Raw genomic sequence first — 15,741 nt, 5'->3', positions numbered from 1 at the left:
TATCCTCACTGCATGCAAAGATCAAGATTTTGATGCCCTCCCCAAGGTGATGGGTGAGCCGACCGGCCTCAGGGCACAGACCCTGGGCTCCTCCTTGGGGACCTCCTCTAGATACAGGTGCCACGTCCAGCACTGCAGGTGGAGGCCGGTGGTGCGTTCAGCTGGGCTCGCTGCAGCTGTGAGTTAGGGACTAAAGTAGGAGTCCGGTGCTATGGAGTTGAGTGGGAGATTGTACGTACGAAAGAGGAAGCCGGTTGGCTCAGAAGTACAGGGCCATAAAGGGGAGGGTTGGGAAGAGGAAGAAGACCCACCACAAACACCACCAAGAGAGGGTGCACGCAGCCCCTGCCGGAGGGACAGCCGCCTCAGAACGCGGAGGCAGCAAACTGCTCCTTGGTACCTTAGCTGTGTGTACTGCTCACGGATGCCCGTCGGATGGCTTCTACTTTCCGAGCACAGGCTCAGGATAGGTATCTGCCGTAAGCTTTCGGAGCCAACTGTAAGAGCACAGGGCTGGTCTCTGTATGACTGTAGTGTCTCGGGTCCTCAGGCCAGGCTTGGGGACCATGACGTTGCTGGTCAAAGGGGAGATGTCATGGCCAGGGCTGCGTGTCCTCACTGGGCCCTTCGGCATCTTCCTGCTGAGTGAAACAGGGTGTGAGTGGTTCACACTGGCAGGCTTTGTGGGTCATCTTGTTCAGTGGGTGATGGAGGAGTGGGACCCCAGTGTGGGGTCAGCGTTGACTCCTCGATTAGCACAGCAGACTTTGGTGGTTTGGGGAGTTGTGTGGGCACTGGGGCCTCTTCAACATAACCAACTTTATGCTCCCTTTCTTTTTAAGGGCCAGAGATGATGATCCCACCAGGGGAGTGCATGTATGCTGGAAGGAAAAGAAGGAAGCCCATTCAGAAACAGTAAAGTATCACGTCTTCTGTTTTTGCTGATTGTTCATGTGGAAGGGGGAAGGTATTTGTGTTTTCATTGAAAGGAGTGAACTTTAGGACCAAAGTGAGTGAGGAAGAGGTTTTGCCGAGTCTTCCTGATGGGTAGAGGGGCTCGCAGCAGCAGCAGCAGCAGCAGCAGCAGAACCAGGGTCTGGGGCTGGCAGGTGAGCTGCAGGCTCTCTGCACAGCTGGAAATCCACTGCAGCCTTAATGGCTTTGGGCTATTTTCCTAAATTTGGTTAGAAGGCGAGGTCAGAGCTGAGTGACACCTTTTGGCCAGAAGTCAACATGAGGGCCTGAGATGTCAGCATGATTTTTGGTGAGCACCAGATCCCCTCTCTGCCCTGGTGAAAGCCTGTCCTCACAAGGACACACCACACGTGATGGACACAGTACACAGGAAGCCCACAGGCAGGGAGGGGAACTGGTGGCCCTCGATCCCTGGACACGGTCTCTGTACTGGCCCAGGGGTGTCCAGGACACCAGGTGTGAAGTCCGCGGTGGTGGTGGGAATTACAAGGTTTTGCAGCTGCCCTGGGGCGCCCAGGGGCTCCTCTGCCTCCAGTGGGGGTGCTACAGCACGTCCCACCATCAGCTGGGGTTCTGTGTGTGTGTGTGTGTGTGTATAACACAGCTCCCAGTGAGTGTGAGCGCATGTGTGCGGGGCTCTGTGTGTGTGATGCAGATCTCAGTGCTTTCTGTGTGTGGGCCTGTGTTTCTGCGACTCAGGCTGTCCTCCTGGACCCTGGTGGCTGCAGGGTTCTGTGAGGTCGCAGGGATGTGGCCATCACCCCCTGGGGGGGGGGGCAACAGGGGCCTGAGAGGCTGGACTTTGGAAAGTGGGTTTGTCACCTGAGTCAGTCGCGTGGCCGCCGTGGACCTCCCCAGCTGTGCGGGCGAAGAGTGGGGCAGGAGGCGGCTGAGTGCGCCCCGGACGAGGTGGAGGGCCCAGGGCGGGGCCGGGGTGGAATGGAGCCCTGCTGGCATGTGCTGGAGAGGATCATTCCGGTGCAGTAAGGAAGGAAAATCCTCACGACACATCTGTGCACACCATGTTCTGTGTGCTTGACCACCTGGGGCGAGGGAGCAAACTTTCCTGCTTTTGTTATGTTTTTGTTCCAGCGACAGGGTGTGAGAGAATGAGCTTTGGAGGCATTTATTATAAAGTAATTCATTTTGATTATTGATGTTTTAAAGAGGTCTCATGTTCATCTGATTCAGAACCAGACCCCCAGCAGGTCCCTCCCGCCCGGTCACTGGCATCCACTTGCACAGTTTCTTGTGAGCCTGTCCTGAGACACTCTTGCGTCAAGCTGCAGGTACGGACACACAGCGAGAGCGTTCTCCGCCCGTTCCGAGTGACGGCGTCTACACAGCTGTCCTTCTGTTTGGCTGCACACCTGTGCCCGCCTGTAGCGCCTGATTACCCCATTTCACAGGCGCCTAGAACTTCCGGCATCGTTCTGCGTGCGTGCTCACCACGGGGCAGCGGTCCGCTGTGGGCGCCACACATCCTGGCACGTGCGCGTTGGCGCCACCCTTCCCTGGGCTGCCTCTCACCTTGTGTTTGGAGTGAGCAAACTTGGGGAAGGAGGTGGACTCTTCCTTCGGGAGCTTGCTTACTGCTTACCATGCGAGGGTTGGACTTTCCGAGCTGGGGTTCCCTGGCCGCAGACCCTACACGGCAGCACCTGCGTGGGGCCCGTCCGGGTCGCTCCCGTGGGCCTCGGGGACGTGGTAAATGACGCAGACATGCGAGGGGCGTGCTGCCTGCCGTGGGGTGAGTAATGAGCCAACTGTGACCTGGGAGACTCGTGCCTCCTGCCAGCGGCCACGGAGCAGTGGCGGGTCACTGCCTTGCAAGGGGGTGAATTAAGCCGGCCCGGCAGCACGCTTCCCTGGCCGCAGGGCTGCTCTGTCCGAGGGTGCGGGCACTGGGGCCTGTGAAGGGCGCCACCAGCTGCCCAGCATTCCGGGCGTGCTCGTCTCTGCTGGAACACGCCTCCTTCCTGCCCTGTGCACATACCGCATCTCGGACTTCGGTCGTTGTAATTTGCATTCTTCCCATAAGTCAGGTTAGAGCACCATCTGGATTTCCTTTTCTGCGAGCTGTGTCGATCATTTTTGCTCTTTTCTCTGTTGGGTGGTTTGGGCTTTTGTGCTTCTCAAGCCTTAGAAGGCAGCTCTATTCTTGAAGTGCTTCAGACACTTTCCTCCAGTTTGGATTTTACTCATGGTGTTCTTTAATTTTATTAATCATTTCCCTTGTAGCTAATTAATCTTATATCACAGTTCAGAAGGTCTCCCTGCTATAAGCTTATGAGGGAATTTCCAGTATTTTCTCTAAGCGTTTATGGGTTCCTAATACATATTTTAAACTTTCAAGCACTTGGAATTTTTCCCGGTTTGTGGTTAGGGTCTGCAATCTGTCTCTTCTTTTCCCATGACCACTGCTGGTTGACAGTCGGTTTCTTCCTCACTGGTTTGAAAGGATCTTGGGCATTTAAGCCTGGGGACTGGGTGGGGGGTTGGCGATGAGAGACCGTGGGTAACTGAACAGTCACTGGATGTTTGCAGATGCATGCGTCCAGCACGTCTGCTCCACCTGGCTCTGCGTGCCAGGTGCAGGGAAGTGGCCACCTGGCACATCTGTGTGTCCTGACGGCTGCTGTGTCCATCTGCACTGGGGGAGCTGCCGGCCACATGCTTGTGAGGAGGACAGCTCTCTAGGGACACGTTCTAGGGAAACTGGAGGCCAAACGACTTTTGTTTTTGATGTCTGAGTGCAGGGCACCCATGACCGCCACCCCTCCTGGGATGTGAGCCAGCATCCCTGCCAGCTCTGTCTGTACCAGCTGCTCCGTGGCCCATGTTTCTTGCCATGCCAGAGGGCTGTGGGGCTGCAGTGGGCCCATGCTCTTCTGGGGGTGGTAGCTGATGGCTCTGTGTGTGTGGAGTGTAGAGTGGACTGAGGAGATGCACAAGTGCCTGGTCCTGGGTGAGAGCCCACTGCTGAACGGTCCCTTCAGGCTGGGGTTGGAGAACTGGGTGCCGAGGCTGTGGGGAGCAGCGTGGGCCCCATGGGGGTCTGGCTGCTCTCCAGGGATGGCACCGTGAGCTCCTGGAGATGTTCGTTGCTTGCACTTTTCTCCTTACTGGGCTGTAACTGAAGGGGTTGGAACTGGGCCTGTGTAGATACAGTCTGGTCGGGGTTGACACGTGTAAGCACCATGGAACGTCACTGAAATCAAGGTCACTGACGTCGAATCATACCCAGAGGGTCCCGAGTGCCGTTCCTGCCTTCACCTCCATCCAGGCAGCCCTGATGTGCTCTGTCCTGTAGCCTGCTTTTTTTCACTTGTTTTCATGGGTGTCCAGCTGACCAGCCCCATTTACTGAAAGGACTTTCTTTCCTAACTGAATTGCCATAATGTCTTTGTCAAATACGTTGGCCAAAAATATGTGGGTTTGTTTGGACTCCCTGCTCTGTTCCTTTGTTGTGGAATGTTGTGGGTTTATAGGAAGCTTACAAGCAGAAGGGTAAGTCCTCTAGTTTTTTCTTTGTTAATTGGCTATTCCTGGTCCTTTGTATTTCCAGGTACATTTTAGACTCAGCGTGTCAGTTTCTGTAATCAAGTCCTGCTGGCAATTTAATTATGAGCACGTTGAATCTGGACTGTGGGTCAGTTTGGGGGAGCGTTGCCACATTCGCTCCAGGTATTCTCTATTTTTCTTCCGTCTGAGCCGGCGGCTCTTCCTGCACTATTCCATGCTGCTAATGGCCTGGGCTCTTGTCCCCATCAGCTCCTGCTGAGTCTCTGCCCCGGGGACTTGGAGCTTCTTCCACGGGCCCCTGGGCCTGAGCCTGAGGCCAGCTTGGTGGGGTGCTTCCCCTGCACGTGGACCCTCGACCCCCATCCCCTCTCATGCATGGAGTAGGATGATTTCCGCTCTGGCCCATGCGGCTGGGGAGAGGGGTGGTAGAGATGCATCAAGGGGCAGCCAGTGCCGTGAGACACTTTGAAGGAGCTCTTCCAACACCCATTTCTCCAGCAGGCTAGTGTCCCTCCCCCAGGCGCCCCGTGGGGGCGAGGGTAGGAGTTGGGAGCAATCACCGCTCAGCTCATTCTCAGGCCCAGGCTGTCCGGGGAGGCAGCTGCCTCCAGCCCTACACAGAAGTGAGNTTTGGGGGGGGGGGGGGCGTCTCCCCTTCTCTGACCCCCACACCTTGGTACTGCCCTTGGTACTGCCCTGTCTCTGGGGAGGCCTTGGGTGTCTTTCACTGATGGGGGGGGCCCTCTCCTCCCACCAGCAAGCCCCACTGGAGCTGCTCAGTTTGTCCCCAGGCCTCCTGCCCGTTTACATTCTGGCTCGCAGCAGGAGTGATTTTGGGGCAAGTGCCTCATTAAGGAGGAAAACCAGCAGAAAGTTAAAAGACAGTGAAAGACATGGGCAAAATATTTGTCAATAGCATACGTAGTGAAAGACTTGTATCTAGAACGTAAAGGACTCCTGTGAGTCCACATCAGAAAGACAAATAACCCCAGGAAAAAATGCACAAAGGACTTGGGTAGACAGTTCTCCAAAGAAGACACCTGTGAAAAGATGCTCAACATTATTCGTCATTAAGGAAATACAGCTCAAACCACAGAGATGCCACTTCCTCCTGTGCACACGGCCGTTCTATGGGAAGGAAAATAACGTGTCGTCGAGGATGTGGACCACTGAGACCTTGGTGTTGCTGGGGGGGTGTCGGCGGGCGCAGCCACTGTGGCACGCGGTGTGGCAGCTCCTCCGAGAGTAGAACAGGGTGAGCACGCTGGCCTGGCTGCCCACTCCTGGGCACGTGCCCGAGAGAACTAGAAAGGAGGGTCGCATGAGGTCATAGCGGCAGTGTTCGCTGTGGCATTCGTACGATGCCGAGACGCCCGTCCCCTGGGAACAGGGGAGCACAGTGTGGTCCGTCCACACACCTGGGAGCAGGAACCAAGTCCTGACCAGGGCTACACCACGGGTGGAACTTGAAAACGTGACGTTACGTGGAAGAAGCTGGACACGGGGAGTCTCCCCTTGTGGGATTCCAGGTGCATGAAAGGTCTAGAACAGCAAAGCCATGGAGACCTAAGGCCGCTTGTGGTTGCCAGGGGCTGGTGGAGGGGAAAACGGGGAAATTCTGATAAATGGGTATAGGGTTTTATTTGGGGTGATGAAGCAATTTGGAACTTGATAGAGATGTGGTTACGCAACTCTGTGAATATGCATTTTGAAATGGTTGGTGTTGCGTGAATTATACCTCAAAAAAAAAAAAAAACAAAACAAAACCAAAAACAGAAACAGAGAGACAAAGACGTGGCCTCTGGGAGTGGAGTGGCAGGCTTTCCTGTGTTTTCTGTGGCCTGGGCCCTCAGACTCTGCGAAGCAGATTTATGCTACAGGCCTCCTCCTGACAGACGACTGTTCGACCTCACCACCCTTGTAAGTGACAAGTAGGAACTTCCGGACAAACGAGACCCCAGCCCCAAGAGCAGCAGGAGCCCTCCCTCCTGCCAAGCGCCATGACCCCAGGGAGGGTTGGCCCTGGGAGTAAGGCCACCCCGTTGCTGAGCTTGCCAACGGGCCTCCCCATGTTGGCTACTCCATCCGGCTTCTTTTAGCTTCAGACGCTTTTCTGTGGGTGATATTTAGGAAGGACCTGTAAAGAGCTGCTTCTGTGAGGGGGGCATAGTGTCAGAGGAAGGGGACTGTCATCCAGGGGCTAAGAGAGTCAGATGAAGGAGGTCTCTGGGAAGCGGCTGGGCTCTGAGGTTAGCTCTGCTCTGTGCAGGGATGGTGGACAGGGAGGCCTTGGGCCGGGGGATCCCCCCACGTGTTGGGGGGCTTGTCTGTTGTAGAGCAAGGGGAGACAGAACCCAGGGCTCCCCTCGCCTCAGAGCGGCACGGCCCATGACCTTAGGGCCTCTGAGGGGTGGGCGGGATGGCGCCTAGGTTCCCAAGGGTACTCATTATTACTCTTTCCTCGGCCCCTTTCAGCCCCGCCGTGTAGAGGAAAAACTGAGCCCAGAGGGGCCAGTCACACCTGTACTGCAGGTCCCAAAAAGGTCGTCTGTTTAAAAAAAAGCTTGAAACGGGCTGAGCTCATGCAGCCTGGGACCGGGGGTCCTCCTCCCACTTGGGGGAAAGAGCACAGAGAGGTCAAGAAACATGCTGGAGCCACACAGCTTTCTTGCAGCCGTGTTCCCGAGAGGCCTGCTCTCTGTCTCTGAGCGCCCTTCCCGGTAATGGGGTCCCTGCTTCCTTATGTGCACAGAATCCGGAGACTTCTGTCCTTCTCAACACCTTTTTCATTTAGCTGATTGCACCATAAGGTCACTTCTGGGACTGGTTTGCAGTCCATGGGGTGACGGACACTGGTGGGGAGCCCTGAGTCTGACTGTGGCTGCTTCCCCACAGGAGGCCTGCCACGGGGGCTGAGAAGTCAAACCCTTCCAAGCGGCACCGGGACCGTCTCAACGCCGAGCTGGACCACCTGGCCAGCCTGCTGCCTCTTCCTCCGGACATCGTGTCTAAGCTAGACAAGCTTTCTGTTCTGCGTCTCAGTGTCAGCTACCTCAGAGTGAAGAGCTTCTTCCAAGGTAGGACTCTCACCTGTGCCCATGTGTGCCGGCTGCGTGTCGCCTGTGCCCACGTGTGCCTGGCTGCGTGTCGCCTGTGCCCACGTGTGCCGGCTGCGTGTCGCCTGTGCCCACGTGTGCCTGGCTGCGTGTCGCCTGTGCCCACGTGTGCCGGCTGCGTATTACCTGTGCCCACGTGTGCCTGGCTGCGAGTCGCCTGTGCCCACGTGTGCCGGCTGCGTGTCGCCTGTGCCCACGTGTGCCTGGCTGCGTGTCGTCTGTGCCCACGTGTACCTGGCTGGGTGTCACCCACCTGGGTCCCACCTGGGTCCCACCCTACTTTGCTGGGATGGGCCAGTGTGCCCCCCTGTCTTCGGTAGTCATTCAGAGGAGCAGTCAGTGAGTGCTGATGAACCAGAGAGGCTCTGTGGGAGGGGCAGGTCGGCTTCCTCACAGCCTCAAGGCTTCAGAGGACCAGGCAGACCTGCTCCGTGGGAGGGCATGACAGCGCTGAGCTCAGGAGGCCATGTTCCCCTATTAGCCGGCGTGACTGTTGGGTGGCCAGCCTTCCGTATTGTTGCTTTGCCTGTCCTGGGGATGCTGTGACCCTGGCCAGATACCAGCCCCTCTGCACAAGGGGTCCCTGGTGTGTCAGACCCTCACAGTAGCTGTGGGCCTGTGCTCTCCTACATCGGATGCTCTTGGCCAGGCCTTATTCTCCTTGGGGCCTGGCTCAGCTCCTGGGAAAGAAATGTGACTGTCACCACCCTCTTTCAGAGCCTGTGACTGTTGCCATCATCTCAGACTAAGTCTGAACTTCTTACATAGTCATGACTTAACTACATGTCTTTGGGGGTGAGTAAAATGAATGTGTAAAGGGGCAGGTATGGCCCTAGGGAGTGGGGGTCTGCGGCCAACAGCAGAGTCTGTGCTCGGCCTGAAGGCGCTGGGCGTCCCATCTGTACATCTGCACGTTGCTGAACAAAATGCCTGGGGCTGCAGTGAGGACAGCTGGCCAGGGATGAGGCCCTGGGGCGATACGAACTGGGTCTGTCCCACCTCCCACACTGGTGGGGGCAGTTTGCACTGAGACGACTGGCCAGGCCTGGACTCCTTGTAAATCCAGACATGTCTGAGGTATGACTCAGCCACTGCGTGTTGCCGGCCTTCTCCAGCCCCCCAGGAGAGGGAGGGTGGTTTTCCTGAGGACTCAGCCTACCCTCAACCCCGACTTCCTCCGTAGAGCCCATTGGGAGGGAAGATGAGGGGCCTGCGGACAACTCTGCCCAGTGCATACCCCAGCTGGGCACCTCACCGACTGGCCCCTCCAAAGAGCCCCCACCTTGGCCTCCATTTTCTCATATGCAGCAGGAATCCCAGATCGTCTGAGCACTGCTGGCCTCGGAGAGCCTGCTCCATGTGTGACAGCTCTCCATGGGGCTCCCTCCCAACCTCTGTCGCGTATCCCAGAACCCTGGGAGCCCACCTGTGGATAGCCTCGCTCTGCTCTGGTTGTGGACCCCTGTGGGTAGTCCGGGCTGGTCCTAAGCCATGATGGAAAGGCTGCCTGCCCTTGAGAGGAGGCCGAGCACACTAAGCTGTATGGCCATCAGGTCTGGGGAGCCAGGCTTGGTCCTGGGGCTGGTGGCCAAGGCATCGGCCATGCCCAGGACTCCTCTGGGGCAACTCCATTCCTCTGTGCCCCCATGCCTCCCCCTGCTACCTGCCTCTTCTGTCCCTGACATGGGCCTGTGGGATTCTGCAGCCCAGGCCTGGAGTTCACCCAGCACTTAGCCCAGTCCTCCTCACTAAACCACGCACTTTTTCTTTGGCTTAAAAGGGTGCCATCCAGGTGTCTATCACCCAAACGTCAATGTCTGATGGCGAAAAGGTAGTATGGAGGGTGGCAGAGAATGGTGGGTGCCATGGGGTGGGGTGGCCCTCAGTGGAGGTCGCCAGGAGGGTCCTGTGGGCTGGTGGGCTTCCCAGAGGAGGTGAGAGGACAGGTGTTGTCTGCAGGCTGGGCTGAGGCAGCCCCCCACCCCAGGCGTCTAAGGGCTTGGCCCCTCGCTGCCCAGGTCCTGCGTCTCGGGTGGAGCCTCTAGGTCGGGGCCCCTTCCCCTGGGACAGAGGAATTCTGTGCTCCTTCCGCAGCAGCACTGGGGGATCCCCAGGCACAGGGCTTGGTGCCCTCCCCTGGCCTGCGCCAGGACGCTCTCACGGCTCTCTTTCCTCTGTGGGCAGCTGTATGCAGGGCAGATTCCTGTCCCCCAACCTCCGTAACCACAGGCTTCTTGTCCTCTCGCCGTCACGTTCACCTCACGTGACGTCATGTCATTCTCGCGTCGGAATGTCCTCTGCGTCCTCCTTCCCCGTGCCCACACGTCTGGCTCATGCCTCCCTTGAAGCACCGGAATTGTAGATTTTGGGGTCTTGGTTGCCCTCGACCTCGGGTCTCTGATGGGCCAAGAAAACCCACAGATCAGAAGATGGTACCACACTTCACTGAAAGGCAGGACAGTGTTCTGTGTTCTGAGCAGAAGCTGAGAGGAACACCTGCTCATGGGTTTTGAATTACTTTTTTAAATTAAAAATCAGTAATTACCCAGCCAGCGGGACCTCCAAGTGGGTTTGAGGGTGTATTGTTCCCAGCCAACCGTGGGCTCAGTGCTGGTGACTGGGTCCTTGGGGGCTTCAAGGAGACTAGGGACTGTGTCCAGGTTTTTGTACCAGGGTGGGGGCACTGCACAGACCTCTCATGAGCCCCTCCTGTGTCCCCTCAGGGAGGCCCCATCCTCATGCCCGGGGCTATTTGGGGTCACTCTGAGCCCCAGTGGTGTGGAGGTCAGTTTACTGGGGTGACTTGGAACATTTTAGAAGTTGAGCAGCACAACTGTGCTTTTCCAGCAGGTTTGTGATGTGATGAAGTTGAGAAAGTCGTGCAAAGAGTGATGGAGAGCCATGGCGAGGGTGCCAGGACACATTGAGGGCGTGGTCCCCAGACCAGCCTTTGTGAGGCACTTCTGTTATAGACGGTGACCCCAGCTTCCACAGCGGCCTGTGTGGACAGCTTGGGCGGGTTTGGGGCTGCCCTGGGTGAGGGTGCTGGTTCACCTTCTCCTACTGACATACCCTTGCCAACTCGACCTCCTGGCTGGGTGGTTGGGAGGGGACCCGGGCACTTCTCCGTACAAATCTGGCTGTGCCCGGCCAGGCCAGGGTTGGTGGTCTCAGAAAGGCTCCGATCTAGTGTTTCCAAGAGTTCAGGCAGCTGTCCGGGGAGCCACCTGAATGCCTAGCTCTTATTAACCAAAAGCAAGTGAGGTTCCCCTCCTGCTGTCGCCCCACGCCTCCCGCTTGTGCGAGCCGACGCCCTGCTGGTCAGCCTGCGCCTTCAGAGGCCAACTCCAAGTCCTGGGCAGGCTCATTAGTCAAAGCTCACAGCTACACGGCGACACGGTTGGGTGTCAAAAAAAACTTGATTTCTCCACAACGCCTTTTATACCAAGGATTCTGAACTTTGTGATGTCCCTCAAGCTGTACATTTTAAAGGAAATTCTAAAAACTTTCCTGGATTCATTTCCACTGTAGTTAGAAAAAAGTCAGGCTACAAAAATTGGATCTTAATCTGCACTTCCTGACTCAGAAATAGATGAGCTAATTTCATTAAAGCTTCCATAAAATGTTACCTTGGGGAAGGATGTGACCTGGAAAATTTCAGCCTCAAAGGATCATAAGGCCTCAAAATTTGCCTGTAATGTTTACTTTAGGGTTGGCTTTTGTGGGTTTTTGAAAGCAGCAGGGTTTTTAAATTTTATTTATCTGGTTTTCGCATAGGCAATGGGCCAGTGCTTCCGTTATCAACCCCTGTGCTCCAGCACAAGAGGGGGATTTTCCACTATTGTGAATATCACTGTTTGCAAAGTAGGAAATTGAGAGCTGACAAAAGGGGGGAAGGTGGGGCAAAAGGAGACGCATAAAGGGCCCTTGAGATGGGGCCAGAGCAAAGCTGGTTCCCCCAGGACATGGGGGTCCAAGAAGCCCCAGCACCCCGTCACTTAAGGCCAGTGGTCAGTCAGGGCCCCTCTCACCAGGCCGAAGGTCTGCAGTGTGGGCTCATCGGGGAGACTCACTGGCCAGAAGGACAAGCGCCTGGGGTGGAGAACCACTGCTCACAGGTGACGGAGAGCCCGAGGTCTGCCCGTGGTGTCCACACCCTGAGTCTTGCAGACTGGGCCCTGATGCTGTGGAGAGAAGTGTCAGAGAAGCAACAGTGTCGACGAACAAAACCCGGCACGAAGGGGAAGGTGGACAAGCAGTTCTGGCTCTGTGGGAACGTGGAGATTTCTCATCTTGGGGCAAGGCTGCCCGTGGATTGTGTCTGGGCCTCCCGTCCCTTCACGTTCTCTGTGCACAGTCTATGGGGTCAATTCCGCACACACCATCTGGAGCCCTGCAGGGGTGGATTCAGGCCCTGTTCCCCCCTGGTGGGAGGTGTGTCCCCAGAGTCTCCAAGGGCTGTGGTGCCGGGAAGCCTCAGGAGGGTAGCGCCCCTAGGTGGTCTTGTGACCCTCGACTGGAGCTTACCTGGTTGCTTAGGTGTGTTGTACCTGTTTTCAGCTGTCACTAGAGTTACCCTTCTCTGGGTGAGGCCTGTCACGGACTGGACGTTTGCACCTCCACAAATGCACACACGGAGGCCCTACCCCGTGGGGCTGTGTTTGGAGATGCTGCCTCTGGGAGTATTAAGGTTTAATCAGGCCCCGCGGTGGACCTGATCCCTCAGGATTAGTGTCGATCTGAGAAGACTCACCAGAGGGCTCTCCCTTTCTGTAAGCCGGGAGAGGAGCTCGCACCAGAAACCAAATCTGCTGGTGTCCTGACCTTGGACTCAGCCTCCAGACCTGTGAGGAGTACCTGTCTGCTGTTTAAACACCCGTGCACGGTGTCTCGTTATGACGGCCCGAGCTGACTGAGAAGGGCCCTCTGGGGGCAGGAGGGTTGGGACCTACCTCCTCTCCTCTCATGTGGAGCGTCCAGTGGATTCATCCCCCAGGGACGTGGATGTGGGTCACTGCTGCCTCTTACCTCCCCACCTGCCCCTGGAGTCCCCTTCCCTTACGCCTTCCTCTCCATCACCAACGCTTTCTGGAAGATGGCTCCCAGGGGCATTTCCAGCAAAGACGCAGTAGTTTGAGTCATTCAGGATGGAGCACCTGCCTTGTCCTAACATCTGTGGCCACCAGCTTCTGACCCCAGCTCCCAGGAAGGTCCCTCAGTAGTCGTCAGATCATCCTTGATTATTTTATGTGCCGTTTTATTGCTCCTGCCGTATCTAAATTACTTCCAGGAAGAGGATCAGGCATTCATTGGTCCGTGCATGCATTGATTCTCTCCCTCCCTCCTGGTTCCCGCATCAGCTCAGGACCGGGAAGGAGCCAGAACTCAGGGTCAACACAAAACAGCTTGGATTTTTTTCTCTCCCTGCCCCAGCAAACTTCTGTTGTGGCTGGCTCCCCCACCACCCATGGAAGAACCAGGATAGCCCCGATGTTTCTGGTCCCTTCCAGGGAATTCAGTGTCTCTCCCCCAATCCTCAACATCCCCTCTTCATGTTGGCTCCCTAAGCAGGCTGAGCTTGGTGTTAGTATGATCTGTCTTTCAAGTGTGAGCCTTCTCCCCACCCTCACCTGGGGCTGCAGCAGGCAGGAGAGCTGGGGCTTAGGTCGGCTGCTTCTCCTCTTGCTCCTGCCCCAGTGGTAGCTGTGGTTTTCTGCCCTTCTGGTTCAGAGCAATGGCAGGGAGGAGAGGCGAGGGTTCAGTGAGGTCCTATGTGATCAGCATTGCCATAAGCTGGCAGGCAGGGCTTAGTGAGGGACCCAGGGAGCATTCTACTGCAGTTGGTAACCCTGGTGCTCCATCCTCTCTGGCTGGTCCCTGGCACCTCCTTTCTTAGCCTTGGGTGTCAGTTGGTGCCTCTAGCCTCTTATGTTCAGGCCTCTGCTCATGTCTCTGGGAGGATTTGGAAGATTTGAGATGTCCTAGGCCAGTTTTGGGGAATTGTGGTCCTACCTGCTCTCCAGGAAACGTGCACCTTGGACCCACCAGGTTGGCAGGTAGCACTTACCATGTTGGTGCAGCCTGGGTGCCTCCTGGGAGCTTCAGGTGCTGCCTTTGTCCTTTGGATTTCTTGAGTGTACAGAGACACCAGCCTTCAGAGCCTCCACCTGCTCCAGCAGGCACATGGCAGGCCCTCATAGGGGTCCTCATGAAGCCCCTCTCACTGGGCACGAGGTGAGGAGAGAAAGCCCCAACTGGTCTCCTGTTGCAAGTGGGGGCATCGGACTCACAACACAACCCCTCCAAGGAGACCCTCCTCCCAGCCTTGAGCATCTCTCCATCTCTGACACCTTCCTTGCAACCCTGCCTAGGTCTCCTGGAATCTCACTTTGGGACTTGGGTATAGTTGACACCCTGTTGTTTTGGGGCCTCAACTCTTGCAGACAGAAAGAGTTCCATATTAACAACCTTTATGAGGAAGAAAACAAAAGAGCAAACATGGTCCCCATCTGCTTGGCATTTAGAGTCTAGTGGGGAATGCTGTTACCAAGTACATGGTTTCTTCTGTTTCCAAAAATACAGTGGATCAGTAACCAATCAGTCATTCTGGTACTAACAGCCAAAAATGCAAAGATAAAATATCTGAAACCTGTTATGGTATATCAGTGGGACAGCAGAAAATTAAGGAATACTCAGAGACCAAAAACCACGTGAACCTGAGAACCCAAAGAGAGTTTTATAAAAGGAAATTTTAAAGGACTTTATGCAAAAGGAAGGGAATTCCTGGTAGAGACTTGGAGTGGAGATGGAAGGGAGAACAGGAGGGTGGTGACTATGTGGGCGGATTGAAGCAAACACTGACTGTATAAAACAGCAATAATGGTGTATTATAAGAAGAAAACAAGAGAGAGAGAATAAATTCCTAACCATAAAAGCATATAAAAGTGGAGAGGCATAGATTTCAGTGGTTCATATATTAATTTTCTGGGAAAGTTGACAAGCTAATTCATCATAATGTCCAGGATAGTCATCAAGATAAAAGAAATGGGGCTTCCTTTCAAACTAGTGGAGAGAAAAAGTAGAATGAGAAAATGTAATCAGACAAAGGAAAAAGACAAGAAAGGAGAAAACAGAGATGGAAGCATGGAATAGAAAACACAAAATCCCAAGTGTGTCACAAATTACAGTAAATGTAAATAGACTAAACATGCCAACTAAAAGATAAGGATTATTAGAGTGGATTACTATATCAGCTTACAAACGGCAAGGGAAGGGTGAAAGGAAAAGGATGGGAAAATATATGTTGGAAGAGTGCTAACTGAAAGAAATCTGATGAAGCCATTTTAATGTAAAAAATTTGATTTTTGGTTAAAAAACATTACTGGAGATCATGAGGGAGTCACTAGATAATGATTTTAAAAATTCAAATCAATTAAAATTTTAAATTGAAAGAATTTTATCAAGCACTAAAATAATTTAAAATTTGTGGGCTTCTGGTAACATAACCTTAAAAATATAAAACAAAAATTGACAGAACTATATAGAAAAATACATGAATTCATCATCATGAAAGATTTTAAGTAATTCTCTCAGTATTTAGTAAATCAAATAAGTACAAATCAGTAAAGATTCTAGATTTCAACAATGTGAAAGTGTTAATCTAAAGGACACACGTAAAACACTATACTCTGAAACTATAGCGTTCACATCTTTTCAAGCCCACATGAAATTTGTAAATATACAGAAACATATTGGTCAGTAAAGCAAGTCTCAATAAATTTCAAAAGACAAAATTATGACAAATTCATATTAAAACCTCAGTGCAGTTGAGCTGGAAATCAGTAATAGAAAGATGACTTGAAAAACCTTGTACTTGGAAGTAAACACATTTATAAATAACTCATGGATTAAAGAAGAAAACATTATGTAAGGAAGAAAATATTTACAAATCAAAATGTGTAGGATGCAGCTAAAGTAATCCTCAGATATAAATAACCTTATGAGTTTATATATAAAAGAAGAAATGTGGAAAATTAATGAACTAAATATTTGGCTTAGTAGTTCTGATAAAGAAAAGTAAAACAAAAAGAGAGTCAAAGAAAGAAATAATAGTGAAGATACTGGT

The 15,741-nt window shown here is 53.9% G+C and overlaps 1 protein-coding gene across 1 annotated transcript in view; it reads left to right on the top strand.

Annotated features, from left to right (window-relative positions):
• AHRR (aryl-hydrocarbon receptor repressor) overlaps positions 1 to 15,741 on the top strand; it is a 79,872-nt gene that overhangs the window by 8,797 nt on the left and 55,334 nt on the right. The window contains exons 2-3 of the mRNA XM_034657123.1: positions 843 to 915; positions 7,396 to 7,577. Coding sequence (XP_034513014.1) covers positions 851 to 915; positions 7,396 to 7,577 — 247 coding nt within the window. The 5' untranslated portion in view covers positions 843 to 850. The remainder of the gene's footprint in view (positions 1 to 842; positions 916 to 7,395; positions 7,578 to 15,741) is intronic.

This window comes from Ailuropoda melanoleuca, chromosome 3 (genome assembly GCF_002007445.2).
Source record: "Ailuropoda melanoleuca isolate Jingjing chromosome 3, ASM200744v2, whole genome shotgun sequence".
Taxonomy (NCBI): Eukaryota; Metazoa; Chordata; class Mammalia; order Carnivora; family Ursidae; genus Ailuropoda; species Ailuropoda melanoleuca.
Note: the sequence above shows the minus strand (reverse complement) of the source record. Positions and strands in the feature narration are given on the sequence as shown.